Below are 19579 nucleotides of genomic sequence, written 5' to 3' on the forward strand. Positions count from 1 at the left end.
ATTGAATGTGTTTCTTTTACTAACCACCTAATGATTCAAAATGAAAATAAATAATATGAGCCAATCTAGAAGGTATTTTTTCCACTCTGTATCTAGAAGTAGAAGAAGGAAACCTAAGCCAAGAGATTCGGGTTCTGATTCCTGCTGTGTGACCCCGAACAAGTGATTTACTTCTCTGAGCCTTGATTTTCTTACTGAAGAATTTGAAAATCAACTCAAACCTGGCTCTAAAATTATGAAAGATAAAGATGAAGAGGGCAATTTGTGTTTCCTTGAACTTAGGATTCATTGTTTGACAGAGCATGTAAAATTGTTTTAAAGATGCTGGTCAAGACTTGATATTAGAGTCAGTTACTCTGGGATCAAGGGTCAGTTGAGCTATGACTTACCAGACATAGGAACAACAAAACATTTAACCCTTCCAAGCCTCAGTTTCTTCATGTTTAAAATAGAAGGCAGAGGAGACAAGGCAAAATATCGTACATGATAGTGGCTTTATTCATCTGTTCTTATGAACCCATCAAAGTTGTGACAGAAACACAGAGCAAACAACAAGTAGAGTTGCCTGAGGTCTAGATGAACACAAGCCTTACAACTAGGGAGAAATAAGAAATAAGAAATAAGAAATCGCCATGCAACCGAAGGAGGTAGTAGGGGACAAAGACATGAGGCTGCCCGATCCTGAGTGTCTGAGTGAGACAGAGACTATGGCAGTTGCAGCTGGCAGCTGTAGATACCTCTTAAAGGAGCCGTGTCTGCTACCAGACTTTCATGGCGACGGACTCGCTCACTCTGAGGATCAGCTGCTGCAGATGCACCAGGGACTTATAGGGGGACTCTGAGTTGTCAGAGTGAGGGTGGAAGGTGAGGCTTTCTCCTGGGCAGAAGTGCTAGTGGTATCCATTGTTCCTCTGTTGAGCTCCCTCCATGCTTCCAGTGTGCACCATGGAAATAAAAGGCACCACCATAGCTGAGATGTCATTAAATGTATTACAGAGGCCACTCTGCCCAGATGATTTACTGAAACTCCACCTCCCCCAACTTGCAGCCCTACCCAAGCCACATCCCATTGTGTCCTTCGCGAGTCTTATGCAACTTGCTGAGCAGTGCCAAGACTCACACTCATGGCAGCCGATCTTGGTTTCTGGCATGGCTTTTTGAGGCCACTATAAGCACAGCATCTGTGGATTGCTTACAGAATCTTAACAGGTGGCCCCAGAGGGACACAGGCTGGGGCTAAAATTGGCCTGCTGCTGAACCCCTCTTAGGACTGTGCCTCAACACAAAGCCATGATAATAAGACTAGAAGACTTAGGAGCTTTGCTTAGTACATAGAAACAAAACAAAAAAAGGTAGCCAAAATGGGAAGACAAAGGTGCAGAAACTATATGAGAGAACAGAACAGAGATCTAGGAATAATGGAGTCAAGCAATCTAACAGATATAGAGTTCAAAACACTGGTTATAAAGATGCTCAATGAACTTAGAGGAAGTATAGATGAACTCAGTGAGAACTTTAACAAACAGATAAAAAACTTCAAATTGGAAATGGAAATTATAAAAAGGAACCAGTCAGCAATGAAGAATACATTATCTGACATGAAGGGTATATTAGAGGGAATTAACAGAGTGAATGAAGAAGAGAATCAAACCGCCAATAGAGGACAGGGAAACCAAGGTCATCCAATCAAAATGGCAAGAAAAAAGAACCCAAGAATATAATAATAATTTAAGGGGTCTTTGGGACAAAATTAAGTGTAAAATCATCCATGTAATAGGGGTACCTGATAGAGGAGAGCGAGTACAAGAAGTGGAAAAGATATATGAAAAAATAATGATGGAAAACTTCCCTAACCTGGTGAAGGAAATAGACATACAATCCCAGGAAGCTCAGAGAGTCCCAAGAAAGAAGAACCCAAAGTGACCAACACAAAGACACCTTGTAATTAAAATGACAAAGGTTAAATACAAAGAGAAAATATTAAAAGCAGCAAGAGAAAAGCAGCTAGTTACCTACCATAAGAATGGCAGCTGATTTCTCAAAAGAAACTATGCAAGATGGAAGGGCTTAGCACAAAATATTTGACGTGATGAAAATCCAGGATCTACAACCAAGAATACTTTACCCAGCAAAGCTATCATTTAGAGTTGAAGGATAGATAAAGAGCTTCTCAGACAAAAATAAGCTAAGAGAATTTACCACCACCAAGCCAGTCTTATAGGAAATGTTGGAGGGACTTTTTGAAGAAGAAAAAACATGTATCAAAAACAGGAATAAAGAATGATAATAACTACATTCTTATTAACAATTACCTCAAATAGAAAAGAGTTAAGTGATCCAACTGAAAGATCGAGTAGATGAGTAGATAAGAAAACAAGATCCCTACATGTGCTGCCTATAAGAGACTCACTTCAGATTAAAAGACACACACAGTCTAAAAGGAAGGGGATGGAGAAAGATATTGCCTTGATGGTCCTACAGGTTATTGCGCTAAATTAAGTAAGTAAGTTAGAGAAAGGCAGATACCACATGATTTTACTTACATGTGGAATCTAAAGAACAAAATAAATAACAATAACAACAAAAATGGAAACAAACTCATAGATACAGAGATTATTTTGAGGGCTACTAGACAGGAAGGAGGTTGAGGGGACGGTGAAGAAGGGGAAGGGATTAAGAAATACAAATGGATAGTTACAAAATAGTTATGAAGTTATAAAGTATAGCATAATTAAAATAGTCAACAATGTTTTAATAAATATGCAAAGGGGAAGAGAGGTACTAAATTTAGTGGGGTGATCACTTGACCTCTAATCACTATGCTGTACAACTGAAACTAATATATTATTGTATGCCTATATAATTGAATAAAAACCTCACCGAATTGTACAATGTAAAGTAAATATGAGCAACCAATTGTCTATTATATTTCAATAAAGCTGGGAAAAAATTTTAAAAGATAGGAGAGAAAGTGTATCGACTCCAGTGATCCCTGTCTTCTGGTGTTTAAGTCCTATAGTCCACTCCCATGCTGAACAGGTAGGGCTGACTTGTACAATCAATAAGGTATTCTGGAAGCAATGAAGTATAACTTCTGAGGTTATATCATTAAAGAAATATCATGTGGCGTCTGTATTGTTCTCTTGGATCACTCACATTGAAGGAAGCCAGCTGCCATGTTGTCTGAACACCAAGCTCCTACAGAGAGGTCCATGCGGCAAGAACTAAGGCCACCTGCTAACAGCCATGTAGTGAGTCATGTTAAAACCATCCTTCAGCACCAGTCATATCTTGACTGTGGTCACATGAGAGACCCTGAGCCAGAACCACCCAGCTATGATGAATTCTTGACACAAAGAAATTATGAGATACTGTTTGCTGTTTAGATCTAACGTGTTTTTGTTTTTTTCTTTTTGTGAAAGGAGGGTAATTTGTTACATAGCATTAGATAAACATCATAGAATTGTTGGGAGGAGTAAGTAAAATAACGCATGAGAAGCGTTTAGGACAGTGCTTGGCACATGGCAGATACTCAGGACACTTGTACCTGTTCATGAATGTATGTGAAGCACTCAAGAAGTACCTGGCATATGGTAAATGCTCATTTAATATGTGTTAAATGAATGTTAGGTATTGTTATCTTTACTATCATTATCACCATCATCATTATATATATATATATATTCAATTTAAAATCACTTCCCCAATAAACTGGACTCTCAAATTTCTTCTCTAAAAAATGTTAAAATAGAACTATTTGAAAATCCCAAAGCCAGAGAAACAAGAATTCAAACTCTATGCTTAGGAGTGGCATTTGTGTAACTTCTCTCTACTTTGGCCACGCCTTGTTCATTATCCTGAACTATATTTAGATGAAACAAAAAATACGTATTATGCATGGTGAACACCTAGATGAACACACATATATAAAACCAGTTACTTACCATCGACACAAGAAGGTCGATTTCTTGTTGTTCCAGCCACTTTCCCAGGTAGACAGGAACACTTTACTGTTTGGGACCGCTCCTCAATACGATTCTTATTACAACATCTGTGTGCTGCTATCACTTCACATGTCCCTCCTTCTGGCAAGAGAGAAAGACACCAATTAGAAATAATTGAGCATCCATGTAGGTCTGTAAGATATATGTGGAGGGTTTGGGGAAAGTGAGATAAGTTAGAGAAATGGTTTCCGTGAAGTACAATTACTATGCAATTCTCTCCCACTACGTGTAGACAAGACTATATACAGGGTCTGTATAATGTTGTAAAAGACAATAGGCATTATAGCACTACACTTCAGATAGAACAAAGAGCACAAATGAATAGCTCTCAAGAGGCAGCAATTCCAGGCTGGACATACTGAAAGGCAGTGGAGTAGTGAATGCCCAAAGCTAACAAAATAAAGACGCTACTTGATTTAAGTGCATTATATTTTTGGAGTTCAATCCTGTGTTATCTTTGCATTTGCAATTCTCTGAGCTCCCACTAATGACAAGAAACTGACCCTCCAGTGATATAGTACCTGCAGTTGCAGGAAAACTGCCCAGAATTTGGCTCTCCCTCCTACTGCCGCCTACTCTCGAGGAGGCTAAATAGAAAATCTAACTGGGGAGTCATTTCCCAAATCTATATACCATGCAAAATTGATAGAACTGCTGGAGAAAATGGCATCTCAAAATACAAACCTAGGCTTATGCTTTTACTTAATTGTTACAGGTCAGCCAAACATTCATCAATATTTGTTGGCATCCTAATAATGTATGTCACTCTTTACCAGGTTCTTTACAAGTGCACTGCTGGGTTTGTCTAGAGGTTTGGTGAGCATTCAGGTAGGTCCTTCCAGCCTGCAGGACATCAGTTAAGCCATTTCTCCAGGGACACAAAAGATACTCAAAGTGATCAGAAACCAGAAATTAATGTTTCCAACATCAAGCTTTGCATTCAGGAAAAATGATTTTCGTTTAACAAGAATGAGCCATAACATTTATGATTCTTGGCATTTAAGTTTCAGTTGGCAGAAATTCAGCAAGCATTTGTGAGGCAATGACTATGTACAAGTTACTCTGCTGTAAACTGTAAGGAATATGAATCCAGCCCATACATGGTGGCACTTAGGGAACACTGAAAAAAGGAGAGGAGGGAGAAATGATAGTAGGGAGAGGAGAAAGGAGGGAGGGCTTAAGACACAATTCCACCCTTTCCTAAGAACTTACGGTGTAATGCAGTGGTTCTCAGTGCAGGGGTTGGGGATTGGGGGTGGGATGATTTTCCGATCTGTCCTCCCAGTAATGATATTTGGCAAAGTCTGGAGACATTTTTAATCATCATTGCAGATGGATAGTGGGTGCTACTGATATCTAATAGGTAGAGACCAGGGATGCTGCTGAATGTCCTACAAAGTACAGGAGAGCCTCCCACAACAAATAATTATCTGGCCTAAAATGTCAATAGTGCTGAGGTTGAGAAACCCTGGTTTAATATGATAGAAACATTCACAAGAATTTCTGACTTAAGGGGAGAGTTCGGGCTTTCAAATCAGCTTGCTTTAGTCTGAATATCAGCTCTGTCACTTACTATCAGTTTCCTCATCTGCAAAATAACAATAATAACATCTGCCTCATAGAGTTGTGTGATTATAAACCAAAATCATATGCGTAGGGATTACCACTGAGTCTGACACAGAGTAAAGTGACCATATATGCTAGCAACGGTAATAAAATCCAGTCACATTGATGTATTTATTTGGAGATGCCCCCCTCCTTTCTGCCCCGGGAACTTTGTAAATATAATGTCTCCTGGAAAACTCTCTCCTACCTCCCATTCCTCCACAACCCACCCTCAACTCAAATGCATTTACCCAGTTAACTCTCTTTTGAATTGAACACCAAGGTTGGTTCCTTAGAGAACATCCCCTTACTTCCACCACTTTTCATTCTCTGAGCATCCTATACATTCCCTCGCACGATTATAACTACAGGTCTGTGACCCTAGGCAAACTATAAGCTTGATCAGGGTCAAGGTTTTGCTCGTCTCCTCAGAGCCCTCTTGTCAACAACTGGTGTACATGCTCCATAACTGTTGGTTGAATGAATGAAAGAATAAGTGAATTAATGAAAATTAACATCATAATGTGAGTACCAAGTTCTGAGGACATAGGTGGAAGAGTAGACACATTCATTTTTGAGGAATTAGGAAGGCTTCTTAAGTTATGAAAGATAGGGCAGGGTTTCAACAGGGGATAATGATGGGGAAGTATTTCATTAATATGAAAGACTTTTAACTATAGGACAGTTTAAGATTTACAAAAATCTTGTGAAAATAATACTGAGTTTCCACATATGCCACACCCTATTGTTCCCTATTTCTATTCTCCTTATATTAACATCTTATATTAGCATGCTAAATTTAAACCAATATTGATACGTAATTATTAACTAAAGTCTATGCTTTAATTTAGATTTCCTTAGCTTTTACCTAATGTCCCTTCCTGTTCCTGGATCCCTTTGAGGATCCACATTACCTTTCATTGTCTTATCTCCTTAGGCTGCTCTTGGCTATGATAGTTTCTCAGACATTTCTTTTTAATGACCTTGATAGTTCTGAGCAGTGTTGGTCAGGTAGTTTATAAAATGTTTCTCAAACGGGATTTATCTGATGATTTTCTCATGATTAGACTGAAATTATGTACTTTTAGAGGAAGACCACAGAGGTAAAGTACCGTTCTCATCACATCATATCAAGGGTGTGTACTATCAATGTAACTTATTGCTGTTGATGTTGACCTTGATCACTTGGGCCAGGTAGTGCTTGTTAGATTTCTGCACTCTTCCCTCTCCCTAACCCTACCCCCTCTCACATTTTTCTTTTCTTTTTTTTTTTTGCAGAAAATTACCATGTGCAGCCCACGCTTAAGAACTGGGGAATTATGCTCTACCTCCTTGAGGGTGGTGTATCTACTAAAATTATTGGTAATTCTTCAGCATAACAGATTTGTCTCTTCTCTCTCACCTATTTATTTTTATTCATTTATATTAATATGGAATCATGGGTATTTATTTTATATTTTGGGTTATAATCCAACACTATGTTATTTATTTTGTTGCTAAAAATATTCCAACTTCGGCTATTGTGAGCTCTTTCAGCTGGTTTCTGTGTATCTCTTCTCCACGCTTTTTTGGGAGCACTTCCTTAATCTCTGGCCCTATCAGGCTTATCTTATTTATTTCCTACCCAGGTCCTAGATTCAGCTATTTCTCTAAAGAGTCAGACAGAGTTATTCATTCATTCATTCATTCATTCATTTATAATTTTAAGAAGTTTTTCGATTACAGTTGACATTCAATATTATATTACTTTCAAGGTTATAGCATAGTGGTTAGACACATATAACTTATGAAGTGATCTTCCCAATAAGTCTTGTACCAACCTGACACCATATACAGTTATTCCAATATTATTGACTATATTCCCTATGCTGTACTTTCTATACCTTTGACTGTTTTGTAACTGCCAATTTGTACTTCTTAATCTCTTTACCTTTTTCACACAGATCCCTAAATCTACCCCTATCTGACAACCATCAATTTATTCTCTGTATCTATGAATTTGTTTCTGTTTTGTTTGTTTATTTATATTGTTCTTTAGATTCCACGTGTAAGTGAAATCATATGGTGTTTATTTTTCTCTGTCTGACTTATTTCACTTAGCATAATACCCTTTAGGTCCATTCATGTTGTTACAAATGAAAAGATTTCATTTTTTATGGCTGAGTAATATTCCACTGTATGTATGTACCACACCTGTTTTTATTCATTCCTCATTTGATTGGTGCACTTAATCCATTTACATTTAAAGCAATTATTGATAATATGTAATTATCATTTACTAATTGTTTTCTGATCATTTTTGTAGTTTTTCTCTGTTCCTTTCTTATTTTCCTGCTTTTTTTTCTTGTATGTTGATGACTTTCTATAGTGTTGTGTTTGGATTCCTTTCACTTTATTTCCTGTATATCTGTTGTAGATTTTTGGTTTGTGAATACCATGTGCTTTGTATATACCAAGTTATGTTTACGGCTGTCTATTTTAAGCTGATAGTCACTTAAGTTTCAACACATTCTAAAATTTCTACAATTTTTACTCACCCCCTCCACGTTTATGTTTTTGTCATTATTTTTTACCTCTTTTGTCTGTGTGTACTTGTTTGTATCCCTTAACTTACTATTGTAATTACACATTATCTTCTTATTTTTGCCTTTTAACCTTTGTATCAGCTTTAGGATTGGTTGATCCACTGCTTTTATTATGCATTTGTCTTTGTCAGTGAGAATTTTTGCTTTGTGGTATTTTCATATTTATATTATTTATTTATTTTTTTCTTCTTAAAAAGTCCTTTTAACATTTCCTGTAATACCGGTTTGGTGGTAATGAATGTCTTTAGCTTTTTCTTGTCTGGGAAGCTCCTTTTCTGTCCTTCAATTCTAAATGATAGCTTTACTGGGTGCAGTAATCTTGGTTGTAGGTCCTTGCTTTTCATCACTTTGAATATTTTGTGCCAGTCCCTTCTGACCTACAAAGTTTCTGCTGAGAAGTTAGTTGATTTTCTTATGGGAGTTCCTTGTGGGTAACTAACCGCTTTTGTCTTGCTGCCTTGAAGATTCTTGCTTTGTCTTTAAACTTTGGTATTTTAATTATGATGTGTCTTGGTATGGGCCTCTTTGAGTTTATTCCTTGCTTTCTCTATTCTATAGTACCCTTATAATATGAATATTGGTATGCTTGCTGTCGACCCAGAGTCTCTTAATTATCCTCATTTTAAAAAATTCTATTTATTTATTTATTTATTTTCACTGTTCTGTTTGGCTGTTTTCTGCTACCTTGTCTTTCAAACTGCTGAACTGATCCTCTGATTCACCTAATGTGCTGTGATTCCATCTAATGTATTTATTTCAGTTATTGTAGTCCTCATTTCTGACTATTTTTAATGCTTTGCTTTCTATCTCCTTCATGTTTCCTATTTCTTTTTTGAAGTTTTCATTGAGATCATCTATTCTTCTCCTCATCTAAGTTCACTGAGCAGCCTTATAATCATTGTTTTGAGCTCTGTGTTTGATAGATTGCTTACCTCCATTTTGTTTAGTTCTTTTTCTAGACCTTTGTCCTGTTCTTTCATTTGGGGTATGCTTCTTTGTCTCCTTATTTTGGCTGCTCCCCATGTTTATTACTATGTATTACGTAGATCTGCTATGTCTTCTGGTCTTAGCACAGTGACCTTATATAGTAGGTGTTCTATAGGACCCAGTGGCACAATCTCTTTATTCACCTAAGCCAGGGACTCCAAGGAGTGTCCTTTGTGTGAATTGTATGTGCTCTCCTGTTGCAGTTGAGTCTAGATTGTTGTTGGTATGTCAGTAGGTGGAACTGACATACCAAGCTGTGAGGACTGGCCATGTCTATAGCAGATAAGCTGTTGAGTGAGGGCTGACCTCATGGAGCAGGATTTGCTTTAATGGGCCTCTGGTACCCACTGAGTCCACTCTTTGGGTGTGTTGTTTGTAGCACTAATTAGGTGGTGTTTAGGTGTAGTCCAAAGCCAGCCACTAGGCACATTGGTTCTGGGGCCTCTTGGAAGCAGTTCTGGTATAGGCCAAGGTCAGCCACTGTCTGTGTCTAGCACAGGGCCATCTGGTAAGAGCTAAAAAGTGATCTGTGGTTGGTAGCTGCCTGAGCTGGGCTGGGGGGCACCTTGGAATGGATATGCTGTGTGCCAAAGCTTGTTGCCACTAGTTCCAGGCTTAAAGCCACTTAATAAGAGATATGGGGAACACTGTGGTCAGCCACTGCTTGTTTGGGGTTTGTGGACCTTTGAGAGATTTTAGGAAAGTCTGCATTATGGGCCCAGGCCAGTCACTTGTATGGATTAGCCTCTGAAAGAGGTTTTGATCTGATGCATGAATTGGGTGGGGTAAATTCTCAGCGAATCACCAAGGTGGGGTTGAGCAGTGTTAGCCACATTAATAGAGATTCAGATATTGCGCCCACCTGTGCCTGCAAGCTGTGTGAGGGGGAACTCAAATTAGGAATAATGGCACCCACCAGCACATTAGTCCAGGAGAGAGTAGCCCCTACTGTTCTCGCCCTGAAGCCAGATAATTCAGTCTCCCTCCATATGCACCTGACACTTTTCGAACTGCTCTTTCATCACTGGAGATTAGGGCACGTGTTTGTTAGTGAATGAATCTATTGGGCCCTTTAAAAGGGTGCCTTGTCCTACAGCAGCCTTTCATCACACCTGAAAAGAATCCTTGCTGGTTTTCACAGCCAGTTTTCCTGCTCTGGTGCTTTGGGCTAGGGAGAATGACGTGTAGTAAAAGGTCCCATCTTGACTGGAAGTCTTGGTCTGAGTATTTTTTTTTTCCAAGTATTTTTAAAAATACATTATGGTAGAGGAAACTGAAGACCTGAGATAAGATTTAATTATAGAGGACTTAATTCTCCAGGGAGAGATGCTGTTGTTATTCTATGTTGCAATGCAACACAAATGGAGACTTTAAAATACCATTTATTGATCTGATCTGGTTGTTGCTTGAGAGTGACCACCCTGGCATCTGTTTTCAGGAGTGATTAGAGAAGTGCAAGGTAGCAAAACATAGGAACAAAAGGCCAATGCAATGTCCTGAGTAGGAAGTGAGGAGGTTTGAACTTGAATCATAGAAAGAGCATCTCAGTCCCCCCACATGCCCATCACCAGGATTAAAGTTAATGGAATAACAGGGCTAATCACACATTATACTATTTAACCTTGACACCCGTAATCAGGACACTTTAGCTTATAATTGTCAGCCGTAAATACCCTCAGTCAAGTCAGTAATAGCTGGTTCTACACTTCAAGAAAATACCACCACTTTTAAAGTTAGCACTTGGCTTTAATACAAAACTGGAACAATGTTCATGATTGAACATTGATAACACAGGTATATGAAAGGTCCTAGGACGTATCTTGAGTCTTACTTAATTTACAGTCAATCCAGCAGACACAGTGACAGACATGCCAGATTATCTGAATTACTGTCTCGAGTTAAAAAATACGGACAACAAAGTGGCCACTGGAGGCCCAAAGCCAGTCCCTCACAGCACAGTTGTAAATGAGTCAAAGGAACAGTTCTGTGTCATCTCAGCACTCACTGCCATTTAGTGAGCTCTGAATTGGGTGCTGGGCACTGCATTTGGCACTTTATGTACATTGATTATAAAATTACCAGCAACTGTACAAGGTATTGTCCCACTTCGCAGATAAAAAGCTGATGCTCAGAGATGTTGAATAACTTGCCCAGGATCACAAGAGTGTGACTCAGGTTTGTTGGACTCCAAAACATACTTTTTTGCATTTTGCCACAAATAGTCATTCTTTTTTGATGGAAAACTTTCAAAAGGAAGTCCGACACTTTGCTTAGAATGATTATCAAGGTTAATCATCTGACCTGTCTCTCTTAACCTTCCAACCAAATTTTTGACCTTATTTGCTACCACCCTCCTCACCTTCTCTCTGCTCCAGGAAGTCTAGTTTTCTTGTAGGCTATGGCTTGAACATGGCAAGCACGATCCCTCTTGAGGGTTGCTGTAAACTCAAGTAGGTGTTGCTCTAAATAACAGGCTTTTCTGGTCTTGACAAGTTGAACTATATACCACCTGGGGCATTCTTCTAGCATATCTCTGACTCATTCTGTCAATTTTCCACATATTGCCCAAATGTCATTTTATCAAAGGCACATTTGACCACAATATTGAAATCATAATTCCCTTAGCAAGCACTCATGATCTCCCTTACTTTGCTGTATATCCCCACTCCTACCTCCAGCGTACCTGTAACTTTTGAATATAATATATCATTTATTTATTAATTACACTTACTACCTGTGTGTTTCACGCTAGAATGTACTCTCCTCAAGGACAGAGATTATTATTGTTTTTTTTTCTAATGAAACAGTCTGGCACATTATTATTAGAGTTTAAAAAGTGCTTCTAATATACATTTTATTTAATCTGTAAAATAGTTCAAAGATAGAAATACGACTATTGTTACCCTTATTTTCTAGTGAGGTTAAGGACTTAAAACAGCTGAATAATATAGTCATATAACTAATGAAGATAATAATAATATATAGGAGCTAACCATTTATTATTTACCATGCATCTGACACCATGGTAGACACATTATAAACTTTCATTTATTTTTTGCTCACAATAGCCCAGTGAGGTTACGATCACCCTCATTTTACAGAGGAGGTAACTGAGATTAAGAGGGGTTTAAATACTTGCCCACGTTTTACCTAGTAAGTACCTGGTGGCATCTGGACCAGAATCCAGATCCTCTGATCTCATATATAGTTCTCTTTCCCTAGTCCCAGCCTGACACACATGCTGCCAATTCTCTAAAAAAGGAGGAAAGCTCAGTGACTAGGGATTGATGAGTGCTCCATTTTCATTAAAACCATATATATAAAGTCAATGACCTCAGACCACATCTTCCTTAGGCTCATAGATGATGGATTTGCACGCTGGAAGCCAGAGAGGTGTTGTTCTAAATAACAAGCTCATGTGGTCATGACAAGTTGAACTATGGCTTCAATTATACTTACTGCTCAGGTATGCCAACATGGAGCCTAGAAGTAGGTCTCAGAGGCCCACAGGACTTTAACATTAAGGAAGTCTGATTAGCGTCATCATACCCAAATCTCCTGATTCCCAATGTTTACATTTGTGACTGACTTAGCCATAGTCAATCAGAAAAATTTAATCTTTTGATCTATCATGACCACAAAACCACAAATCTACTGATTTGTGTTGACAAAACAAAAATACTGTATCTTTCACAGAGCAAGTCTCACATCTGTGGTCCTTTGCTTAGAAGTTTTCAAGTTGTGCTTTGTGGAGCTGTATAGATTATCTAAGGGGGTTCAGTAATGTCCACTGGAGGAAAGAAGAAAGTACCTCTAAGTATTTTATTTTTTGACATTCAGTATAATAATCTATTGTTGGATTCCTCTGCTAAGAAAAAAGTAAAAACAACTATACTTAGCAGATAATCAGCTTTCTAAAGCTAATATTAAATGACAGGTATTTGTTGGATGGATGGATGGATGGATAAATGACTGATTGAACAGATGAAAAATGAATTACAAATATGTCATAGATTTTTGCACAAATAGTATGGAACTGTTTCTTGAGAAGGATGAATGTCTTTGGTAAAATAGTGTATAGAAAGCTTGTAAGATACATTCCCCCTCAAATTTCTATCTGTTTTTCACTTCTTGGCTATATCAGAAGCTCACATTTACTATGTTTGCTTAAGATACAGTGAGAAACTGATCAAATTCTGTGAAAGGAAATAAAATTCTGGACTTCTATTATAATCACAAAGATGAATTCTTTAGGGTCCTGTGGAACTGACTTTGAAGTCTTATCTACTCTCTTCATTTACTGGCTGCTTGAAAAAGGGGACTGGAAACCAAAACATTCCCCAGCTTTGTCCCCAATGAAAGCAAAGTTAAGTTTCTCATAACCCTTTCTGGGAACCAAAAAATTGTCTGTTTAAATACGTTTTATCTACATTTTAAAAATTACTTGGTGAATTGTTTTTTGAAATTCAACTGCCAAGTTTATTGCAAAATCATAATAATAACATTTGTCATGTAAATGCCTTTCAGACTTTTCTTTGGCACCAATGCCAATCCATTTCTAAATTTTATATCAATCCAAGTCAAAATGATTTGAAGATGATCTATGGCATCTCAAAGCAAAGTCAGTTAAGTCTTCAGGAAATTGAGCTCCCTCCACCTTTTTTTTTGGCTTGTGGATTATCTGTAAAATGGATTATTTTATGGATTTCACCCAGCATCTGTAGATTCAGCAAATAAGACAGGTGAGGTAACCTACTAGCTAATGGCAGAGAATGTGGCATAAGGAACAAGTCAGTATAGAGGCTCTCTGTACTATTCAGATTTTCCAGATTATTGTTTCTATCTTCAAATTTCTTTGTCTGTAGAAAACATATCTAAGATAAAATGTAAGAAATTAGTCTTATATTGAATTATTGAATGTACTTCAGATTAGAAGTACATTCAATAATTATCTGGCTAATGCAGGCTATCTGAAAAGTTAGATTTGTTAAATGGACATCAATTTCTGAGTTCCCCCTCCACCGCACATTCTCCCTCCTTTTGTCTATGTCTCCCCAGGTGGTGATAGGAAGGTCCCCTGCTGGGAAGCTCCATAGGGCAGCTCTCCACTTCCCCCTTTTCTCTTTCTCTTGTGTTTGTTGGAACTCCACGTACATTATCAAAATCTATTTTTAGCAGGAATAGAAAATTTGTAATATCCAAAAAGGATAAAAAAAAAACCTCACAGCATTTTAAGATTATTTCTGGCAGCAGCAACTCTCTTGGAGCTTGAAAAGTTAAAAAAAATGCCAAGCACAATATGCTCCTAGCAATGATCCCTCTTTCACAGCTCAATGTATCATTGTCTTGCCCTATTCAAGTGGGAAAACACAAAGAAGATGGATTACTAAGGATAACATTTCCTTTAAAAAGAGTCCTCACTGATGACAATTATATGTCATGATGGAAAAGAAATATGAGGTTAGGAATGACTGGCAGGCAGATGGCTAAAAACATCATAAAACAGAATTTGCCGCCAGAATGAACATTTAATAGAAATTGCTTATACCTACCAATTGGACTGCTCTGGGCTACAAACTGGGTCAACCATTTAAGAATGGGCTCTTGTGGAAAATTTCTAATGTCTAATCCTTTTCTTCTGCCAGATAATTTGACATTCGGTAGTATATTTTGGTTTTGATGGTTTCATGTCCATGACCAAGCATAGCCAAGAAACTTGAAATTATCACAACATCAGGTTTTCTGGGGAAAAAAAAGATACTAGTGGAGAATATAAAGTTGGAAGAGAAGAAAATTATCTTAAAAAAAATAAGGTAACAAAGTTTACCCTGTACATTTTTTTTGCCCCTGTATTCACTATTGAGGTCTTCTTTGGGTGGTCTTCCTTGGGTGGTCTCCATGCTGTAAGTTAGATTTCCCTGTTATACAATCCTATAATCTCTCATAGTTATCTCACAATAATATTCACAATGCATTATTTTTGCATTTTAAATAATGTATTACTATTCTTATAGAGGGTAAGGACAGCATTTTTTTTTTTTTAATTTTACCACTTCAACCTCAGTACTGGGTCCATGTTTGGTCTGTAACTACTTGTTGAATGAACCTATTTCCCAAAGACTATCTCTTAATACCCATGATGTGCTCTCTTAGCAAGCTCAACTTTTCTTTTGCAGCATGTCTCCTAATTGAAATAATTGGTTCACTGCCTATCTATCCTGTTGGGCTGGACACTTCATGATGGCAGGGACCATTTATGTCTTTATCCCTAGTAGGCATTCATACATTGCTAAATGGCTGAATGATTAAATGACTGATTGATGGAGGATAAGAAAGAATAAGAAAGAAAGAAAAGAAGCAGAGGAAGAAAGAAGGAAGGGAAGGAGTGTAGGGGAAGACAGGAAGAAAAGAGAAAATAAGAATGGAAAAGAAGAGAAGAAAGATTGAATATTAATAATTCTCTTTGTGAAACTTTCCCTGAGTATCCATTATGTAGTCTTCTCAGAAAACAAACTTGACCAATAAATGTAGCTTTTGCAAAGAATTGGCCTTCTAATCCCTCTAGAAAAGTCAGCTTGAACATTGGTTTGGGGTAGAGCCAAATGTACAAGTAAAAGCTCTTTATTCTAAGTAAGATGACTGGAAAATGAAATTGCAATTAAGAGTAACCATAAAAAAACTTCAGTGTTTGTTAATAGTTAAGCCAGGCTATATCAGCTTATAGTTGAGGACAACTTTTGGAGGAAATGAATAATGACGTGATTAAAAATTAATCACATTTATTAACGTGATTAATAAATGTTAAGCCTGACATGACTATTTGGATCCTCACATTTCCACTTTATTGTAAATGGTCCCTTTCTTTAAAAGCTATTATCCATGACACAAAGCACAGAATTTTTGAGATTCACTTTTAAAGGACTTCTCGATCAAGGCCTTATAAATAGCTCTCCTGGAATCTATTGCAGTGGATGTCAGAAATACATATTTAAGACTGTTAAAAATGCTTTATTGACCCAATGGACTGGAGAAAAGCTCCTAGTGTGTTTGTAAATCATTGACAAGAGAGACACTAATGAATCTTTAAGCATGTTTTGGTAGAGGAGCACAAAATGACTGCTTGATTCGTTTTTACTGGAGATTAAACAAATTACCATCTCCTCTTTTCTAGGGCTCTGGGGTATAAAGAAGACAGAGAAATGTAGGAAAAAGGAACAAAAATTCAGGGCTGGACACACATGTTTGAGGCAGTATAGCATAATGAATAAGATCACAGTTTCCAGAGCCAGGCTGCTGAGATTCAAGCCCTGAATCTGCTGCTTCTTATTATTTTTCATTCTATGCCTCAAGTTCTCCTTTGCAAAATGTGGATCATGGGGCATTAACTTCATAGATTTGTTGTGAGGATTAAATGGGTATGAGAATTAAATATAGGCAAAGTGGTTATAATAATACGTGGTTCAGAGTAGTTACTAAAAGATAATCTGCTGTTAGTAATACTACTGGAAATATTATCTTTGACTAGGCCATGATTTATTGAAAAAAAAAATTGGACTAGTCATTCTTATTTTCTTTTCACTAACATAGACCTTTCCTCATACCTATCTCTCTATTCTCAACCCAGGCCAATGACTAGGAAACTATATTTAGATCTCATTATTCCACTAAGATAAGATTGCTAAAAATAATATATACCACAAGAAATTCAACTTCTATTCCCTAAATTTCTTCTTTATGTTTTTAAAGAAGAAAATGGCTTATACATTGGACATATTGAAACTCTACTGTAGAAATCATTTTTAATAACTGCTCTAACAACATGGAAATAAATTTTACTCAAAGATGCACCGATGAGATTACAAGAACATTCTTGATTTTTAACTGTTCTTTAAATACTTTAGAATGTTTGCTCTTTCCCAATAAGGATTCCTAGAATAGCATTTGGGAGGAGAAACTAAGTAATGGTTTGGGTACCAGACTGCCTTTGTGCTATTCTCAGATCTGCTTGAAAATTTTGTTACAATAAGGCTAAGAACATTACATCTCCAATTATCTATTTTCTGAGCCTAAATTTGCTTGCCTGGTCTGGGTTTGCCTTCAATATACTGCAAATTCATGCAACCATAGAAAAGACTTAGTGTTCAGTAGACAAATCCACTTAAAGCCTGGGTGGCTGCTGAAACAGTTGAAGGGGAAGCTTCTACCTCTAAGTATTTACCCTGGATGTTGATATAAGTTACTCAAAACAAAATCATAGTGTCAGTATCCTTCAGCTTCACTGGGTTATGATCTAAAATAAATAAATAAACTGTATTTTATTACTGTGATTAGGGATAGAGTTGGAATGAAATAAGGCTTAGAAAAATATTTATGTCTACTCTTCCCCTCTAAGGTGTCACATTCTCAATCTAAATCCTGCTTGGATCTCTTCCAACTTATGCTTCAACCAATGTCATTGGTCTAGCTGGGCAATAGTTTATCAGGCTTTACTTTTCCATCGCTAGCCTTCGAGGCTGGGAAAGATGTGAAAAAAATTTCTAGAATAAAGACAGGCAATTCTATTTTATATAAGTCACTCTTCTGGCTATATTAATTTCCCTAAAATTATCTGAAATATTGACATGAAAGGTTGAATATATTAGTCTTTAAATTATATTTCAAATAGTCAAGATCATTTGTGTTGCTAACCAGGTGACTTGGAGAAAGTTGTAATCTCTAGGCCCTGATACCTTGTAAGTAAAAAATAAAAAAAAATAAAAAATAAAAAAATAAAATGCCTGATTTAAGGGATGTTGTGAGCATTAGAGATTGTATATTAAAAGTAATTAGTACACAGAGCAGCACACAGTAGGCACACTATAATAAGAGCTGACATTCTTCTTATTATTAACATAAAAACAAAATCTAATTTCCAAGACAATGCTGGAGGCGGTTGCAATCAGACGAGTTTTGGCTGGAAGGGTAAAATTCTGAAAGGCTGGAAAATGGAGGTAATTACTGGTAAGATCCCAGGATTGTCCTGTAAAATGTCTAAACTATTCGTAGGTGGTCTAATACGCTTTCTATATTGCATCCTTGCCTTGTATCTTTATTTATTTTTGTTCTCTGTTTCTTGATAACATTTATTTAATGCATATAAACAGAAATACACTCAAAGAAGGAATTCCAACAATAAGTACAAACTATTTTTTTCTCTTAAAATGAGATTCTTTTATTATCCATCACAGATAAGTATAATGGATGGTAAAAAGAACGTGGACAGTGATAACACACAAATTCTATTATAAAAACTTAAAAGTACAGCCAACAAAATAAAACTGGCAATGTAATGACTCCAAATCTATCATCTCTAATTTTAATAAATTAATAAAATATTTGTTAATAAATTTATTAATAAATTAATAAAAAATAATAAATAAAAAGTGTATTTTTTGATATTTTACCACATTGTTTTCTCTAGCTAAACAAACAAACAAAAAAACATACCCATGGAATAACATTCCTGATTTGGCTTAGAAGCAAAGACAAAAAGATCAGGATATAATTTGAGATAATCAAGGGAGAAGGGGCTGCAAAATACTATGCCCTGGAAGAAGCACTCTCTCTGTAGAATCTGATGCCCACCTGTAGGTCCTCTTGCTGAGTCATAGACTGTCCTTAAATTGTAAGTCTTTTATTTGACAACTATAGGAGAACCACATGAAAATCCATAGATATTAGAGTTTACTTCCATCTATGGGCTAATTATCCACAAAGTCCTAAGTGAATTATTAAGCATTATGGGCATCTGTTACACAAATACTAAAACTAATATTTTGCTTGTATCTGCTGAATTTCATGATTAAGGGTTTTGTGAGGAGGTAGTATTTACAGTATCAATGGCTGGGACTTTTATAAATTCGAGAGGGTCCACGTGTGGTAAGATGGTCAAGTATAGTGTTTGAGATTGGATTTTGGAGCCATATAGACAGGGTTTAAATACTACCTCCACCTTTTATAAGCTATGTTAACCTCAGGAAAATCATTTAAGTTTTCTATTCTTAGTTTCCTCTTCTGTAAAATGGGGAAAATAATAGTACTTTCATGATGAGGTTGTTGTGAGGATCAATGAATGAATGGCAAAACCCTTATAATCATTCTTGAAGTATAAGAACAATGAGTTTGTTATTAATATTCTTGCTATTATTAATTTTAGCTGTGGCAGCAATGAGGGCTTCTGAATAACTACCACTGGCTCTCTTTCTTCTGGGCTTATGGTAGTTTCGTTCTTTTGTGGGGTGTGGGCCATGTGATTTTTTCTGTGTTAATAGACGTTACCTATCATTTCCTTGGTGAGCTTTTAATTCCCTGTGCAAGACCCTCACGGGCTCCTTTCCTGCTTGTGTGGCAACCGGAAAT

At 36.9% G+C, this 19579-nt stretch overlaps 1 protein-coding gene across 1 annotated transcript in view; it reads right to left on the reverse strand.

Moving 5' to 3' along the window:
- TAFA1 (TAFA chemokine like family member 1) overlaps positions 1–19579 on the reverse strand; it is a 509838-nt gene that overhangs the window by 111076 nt on the left and 379183 nt on the right. Inside the window, exon 3 of the mRNA XM_039851641.1 lies at positions 3945–4085. Coding sequence (XP_039707575.1) covers positions 3945–4085 — 141 coding nt within the window. The remainder of the gene's footprint in view (positions 1–3944; positions 4086–19579) is intronic.

Source organism: Pteropus medius, unplaced genomic scaffold, assembly GCF_902729225.1.
Source record: "Pteropus medius unplaced genomic scaffold, Ma_sr-lr_union100, whole genome shotgun sequence".
Taxonomy (NCBI): domain Eukaryota; kingdom Metazoa; phylum Chordata; class Mammalia; order Chiroptera; family Pteropodidae; genus Pteropus; species Pteropus medius.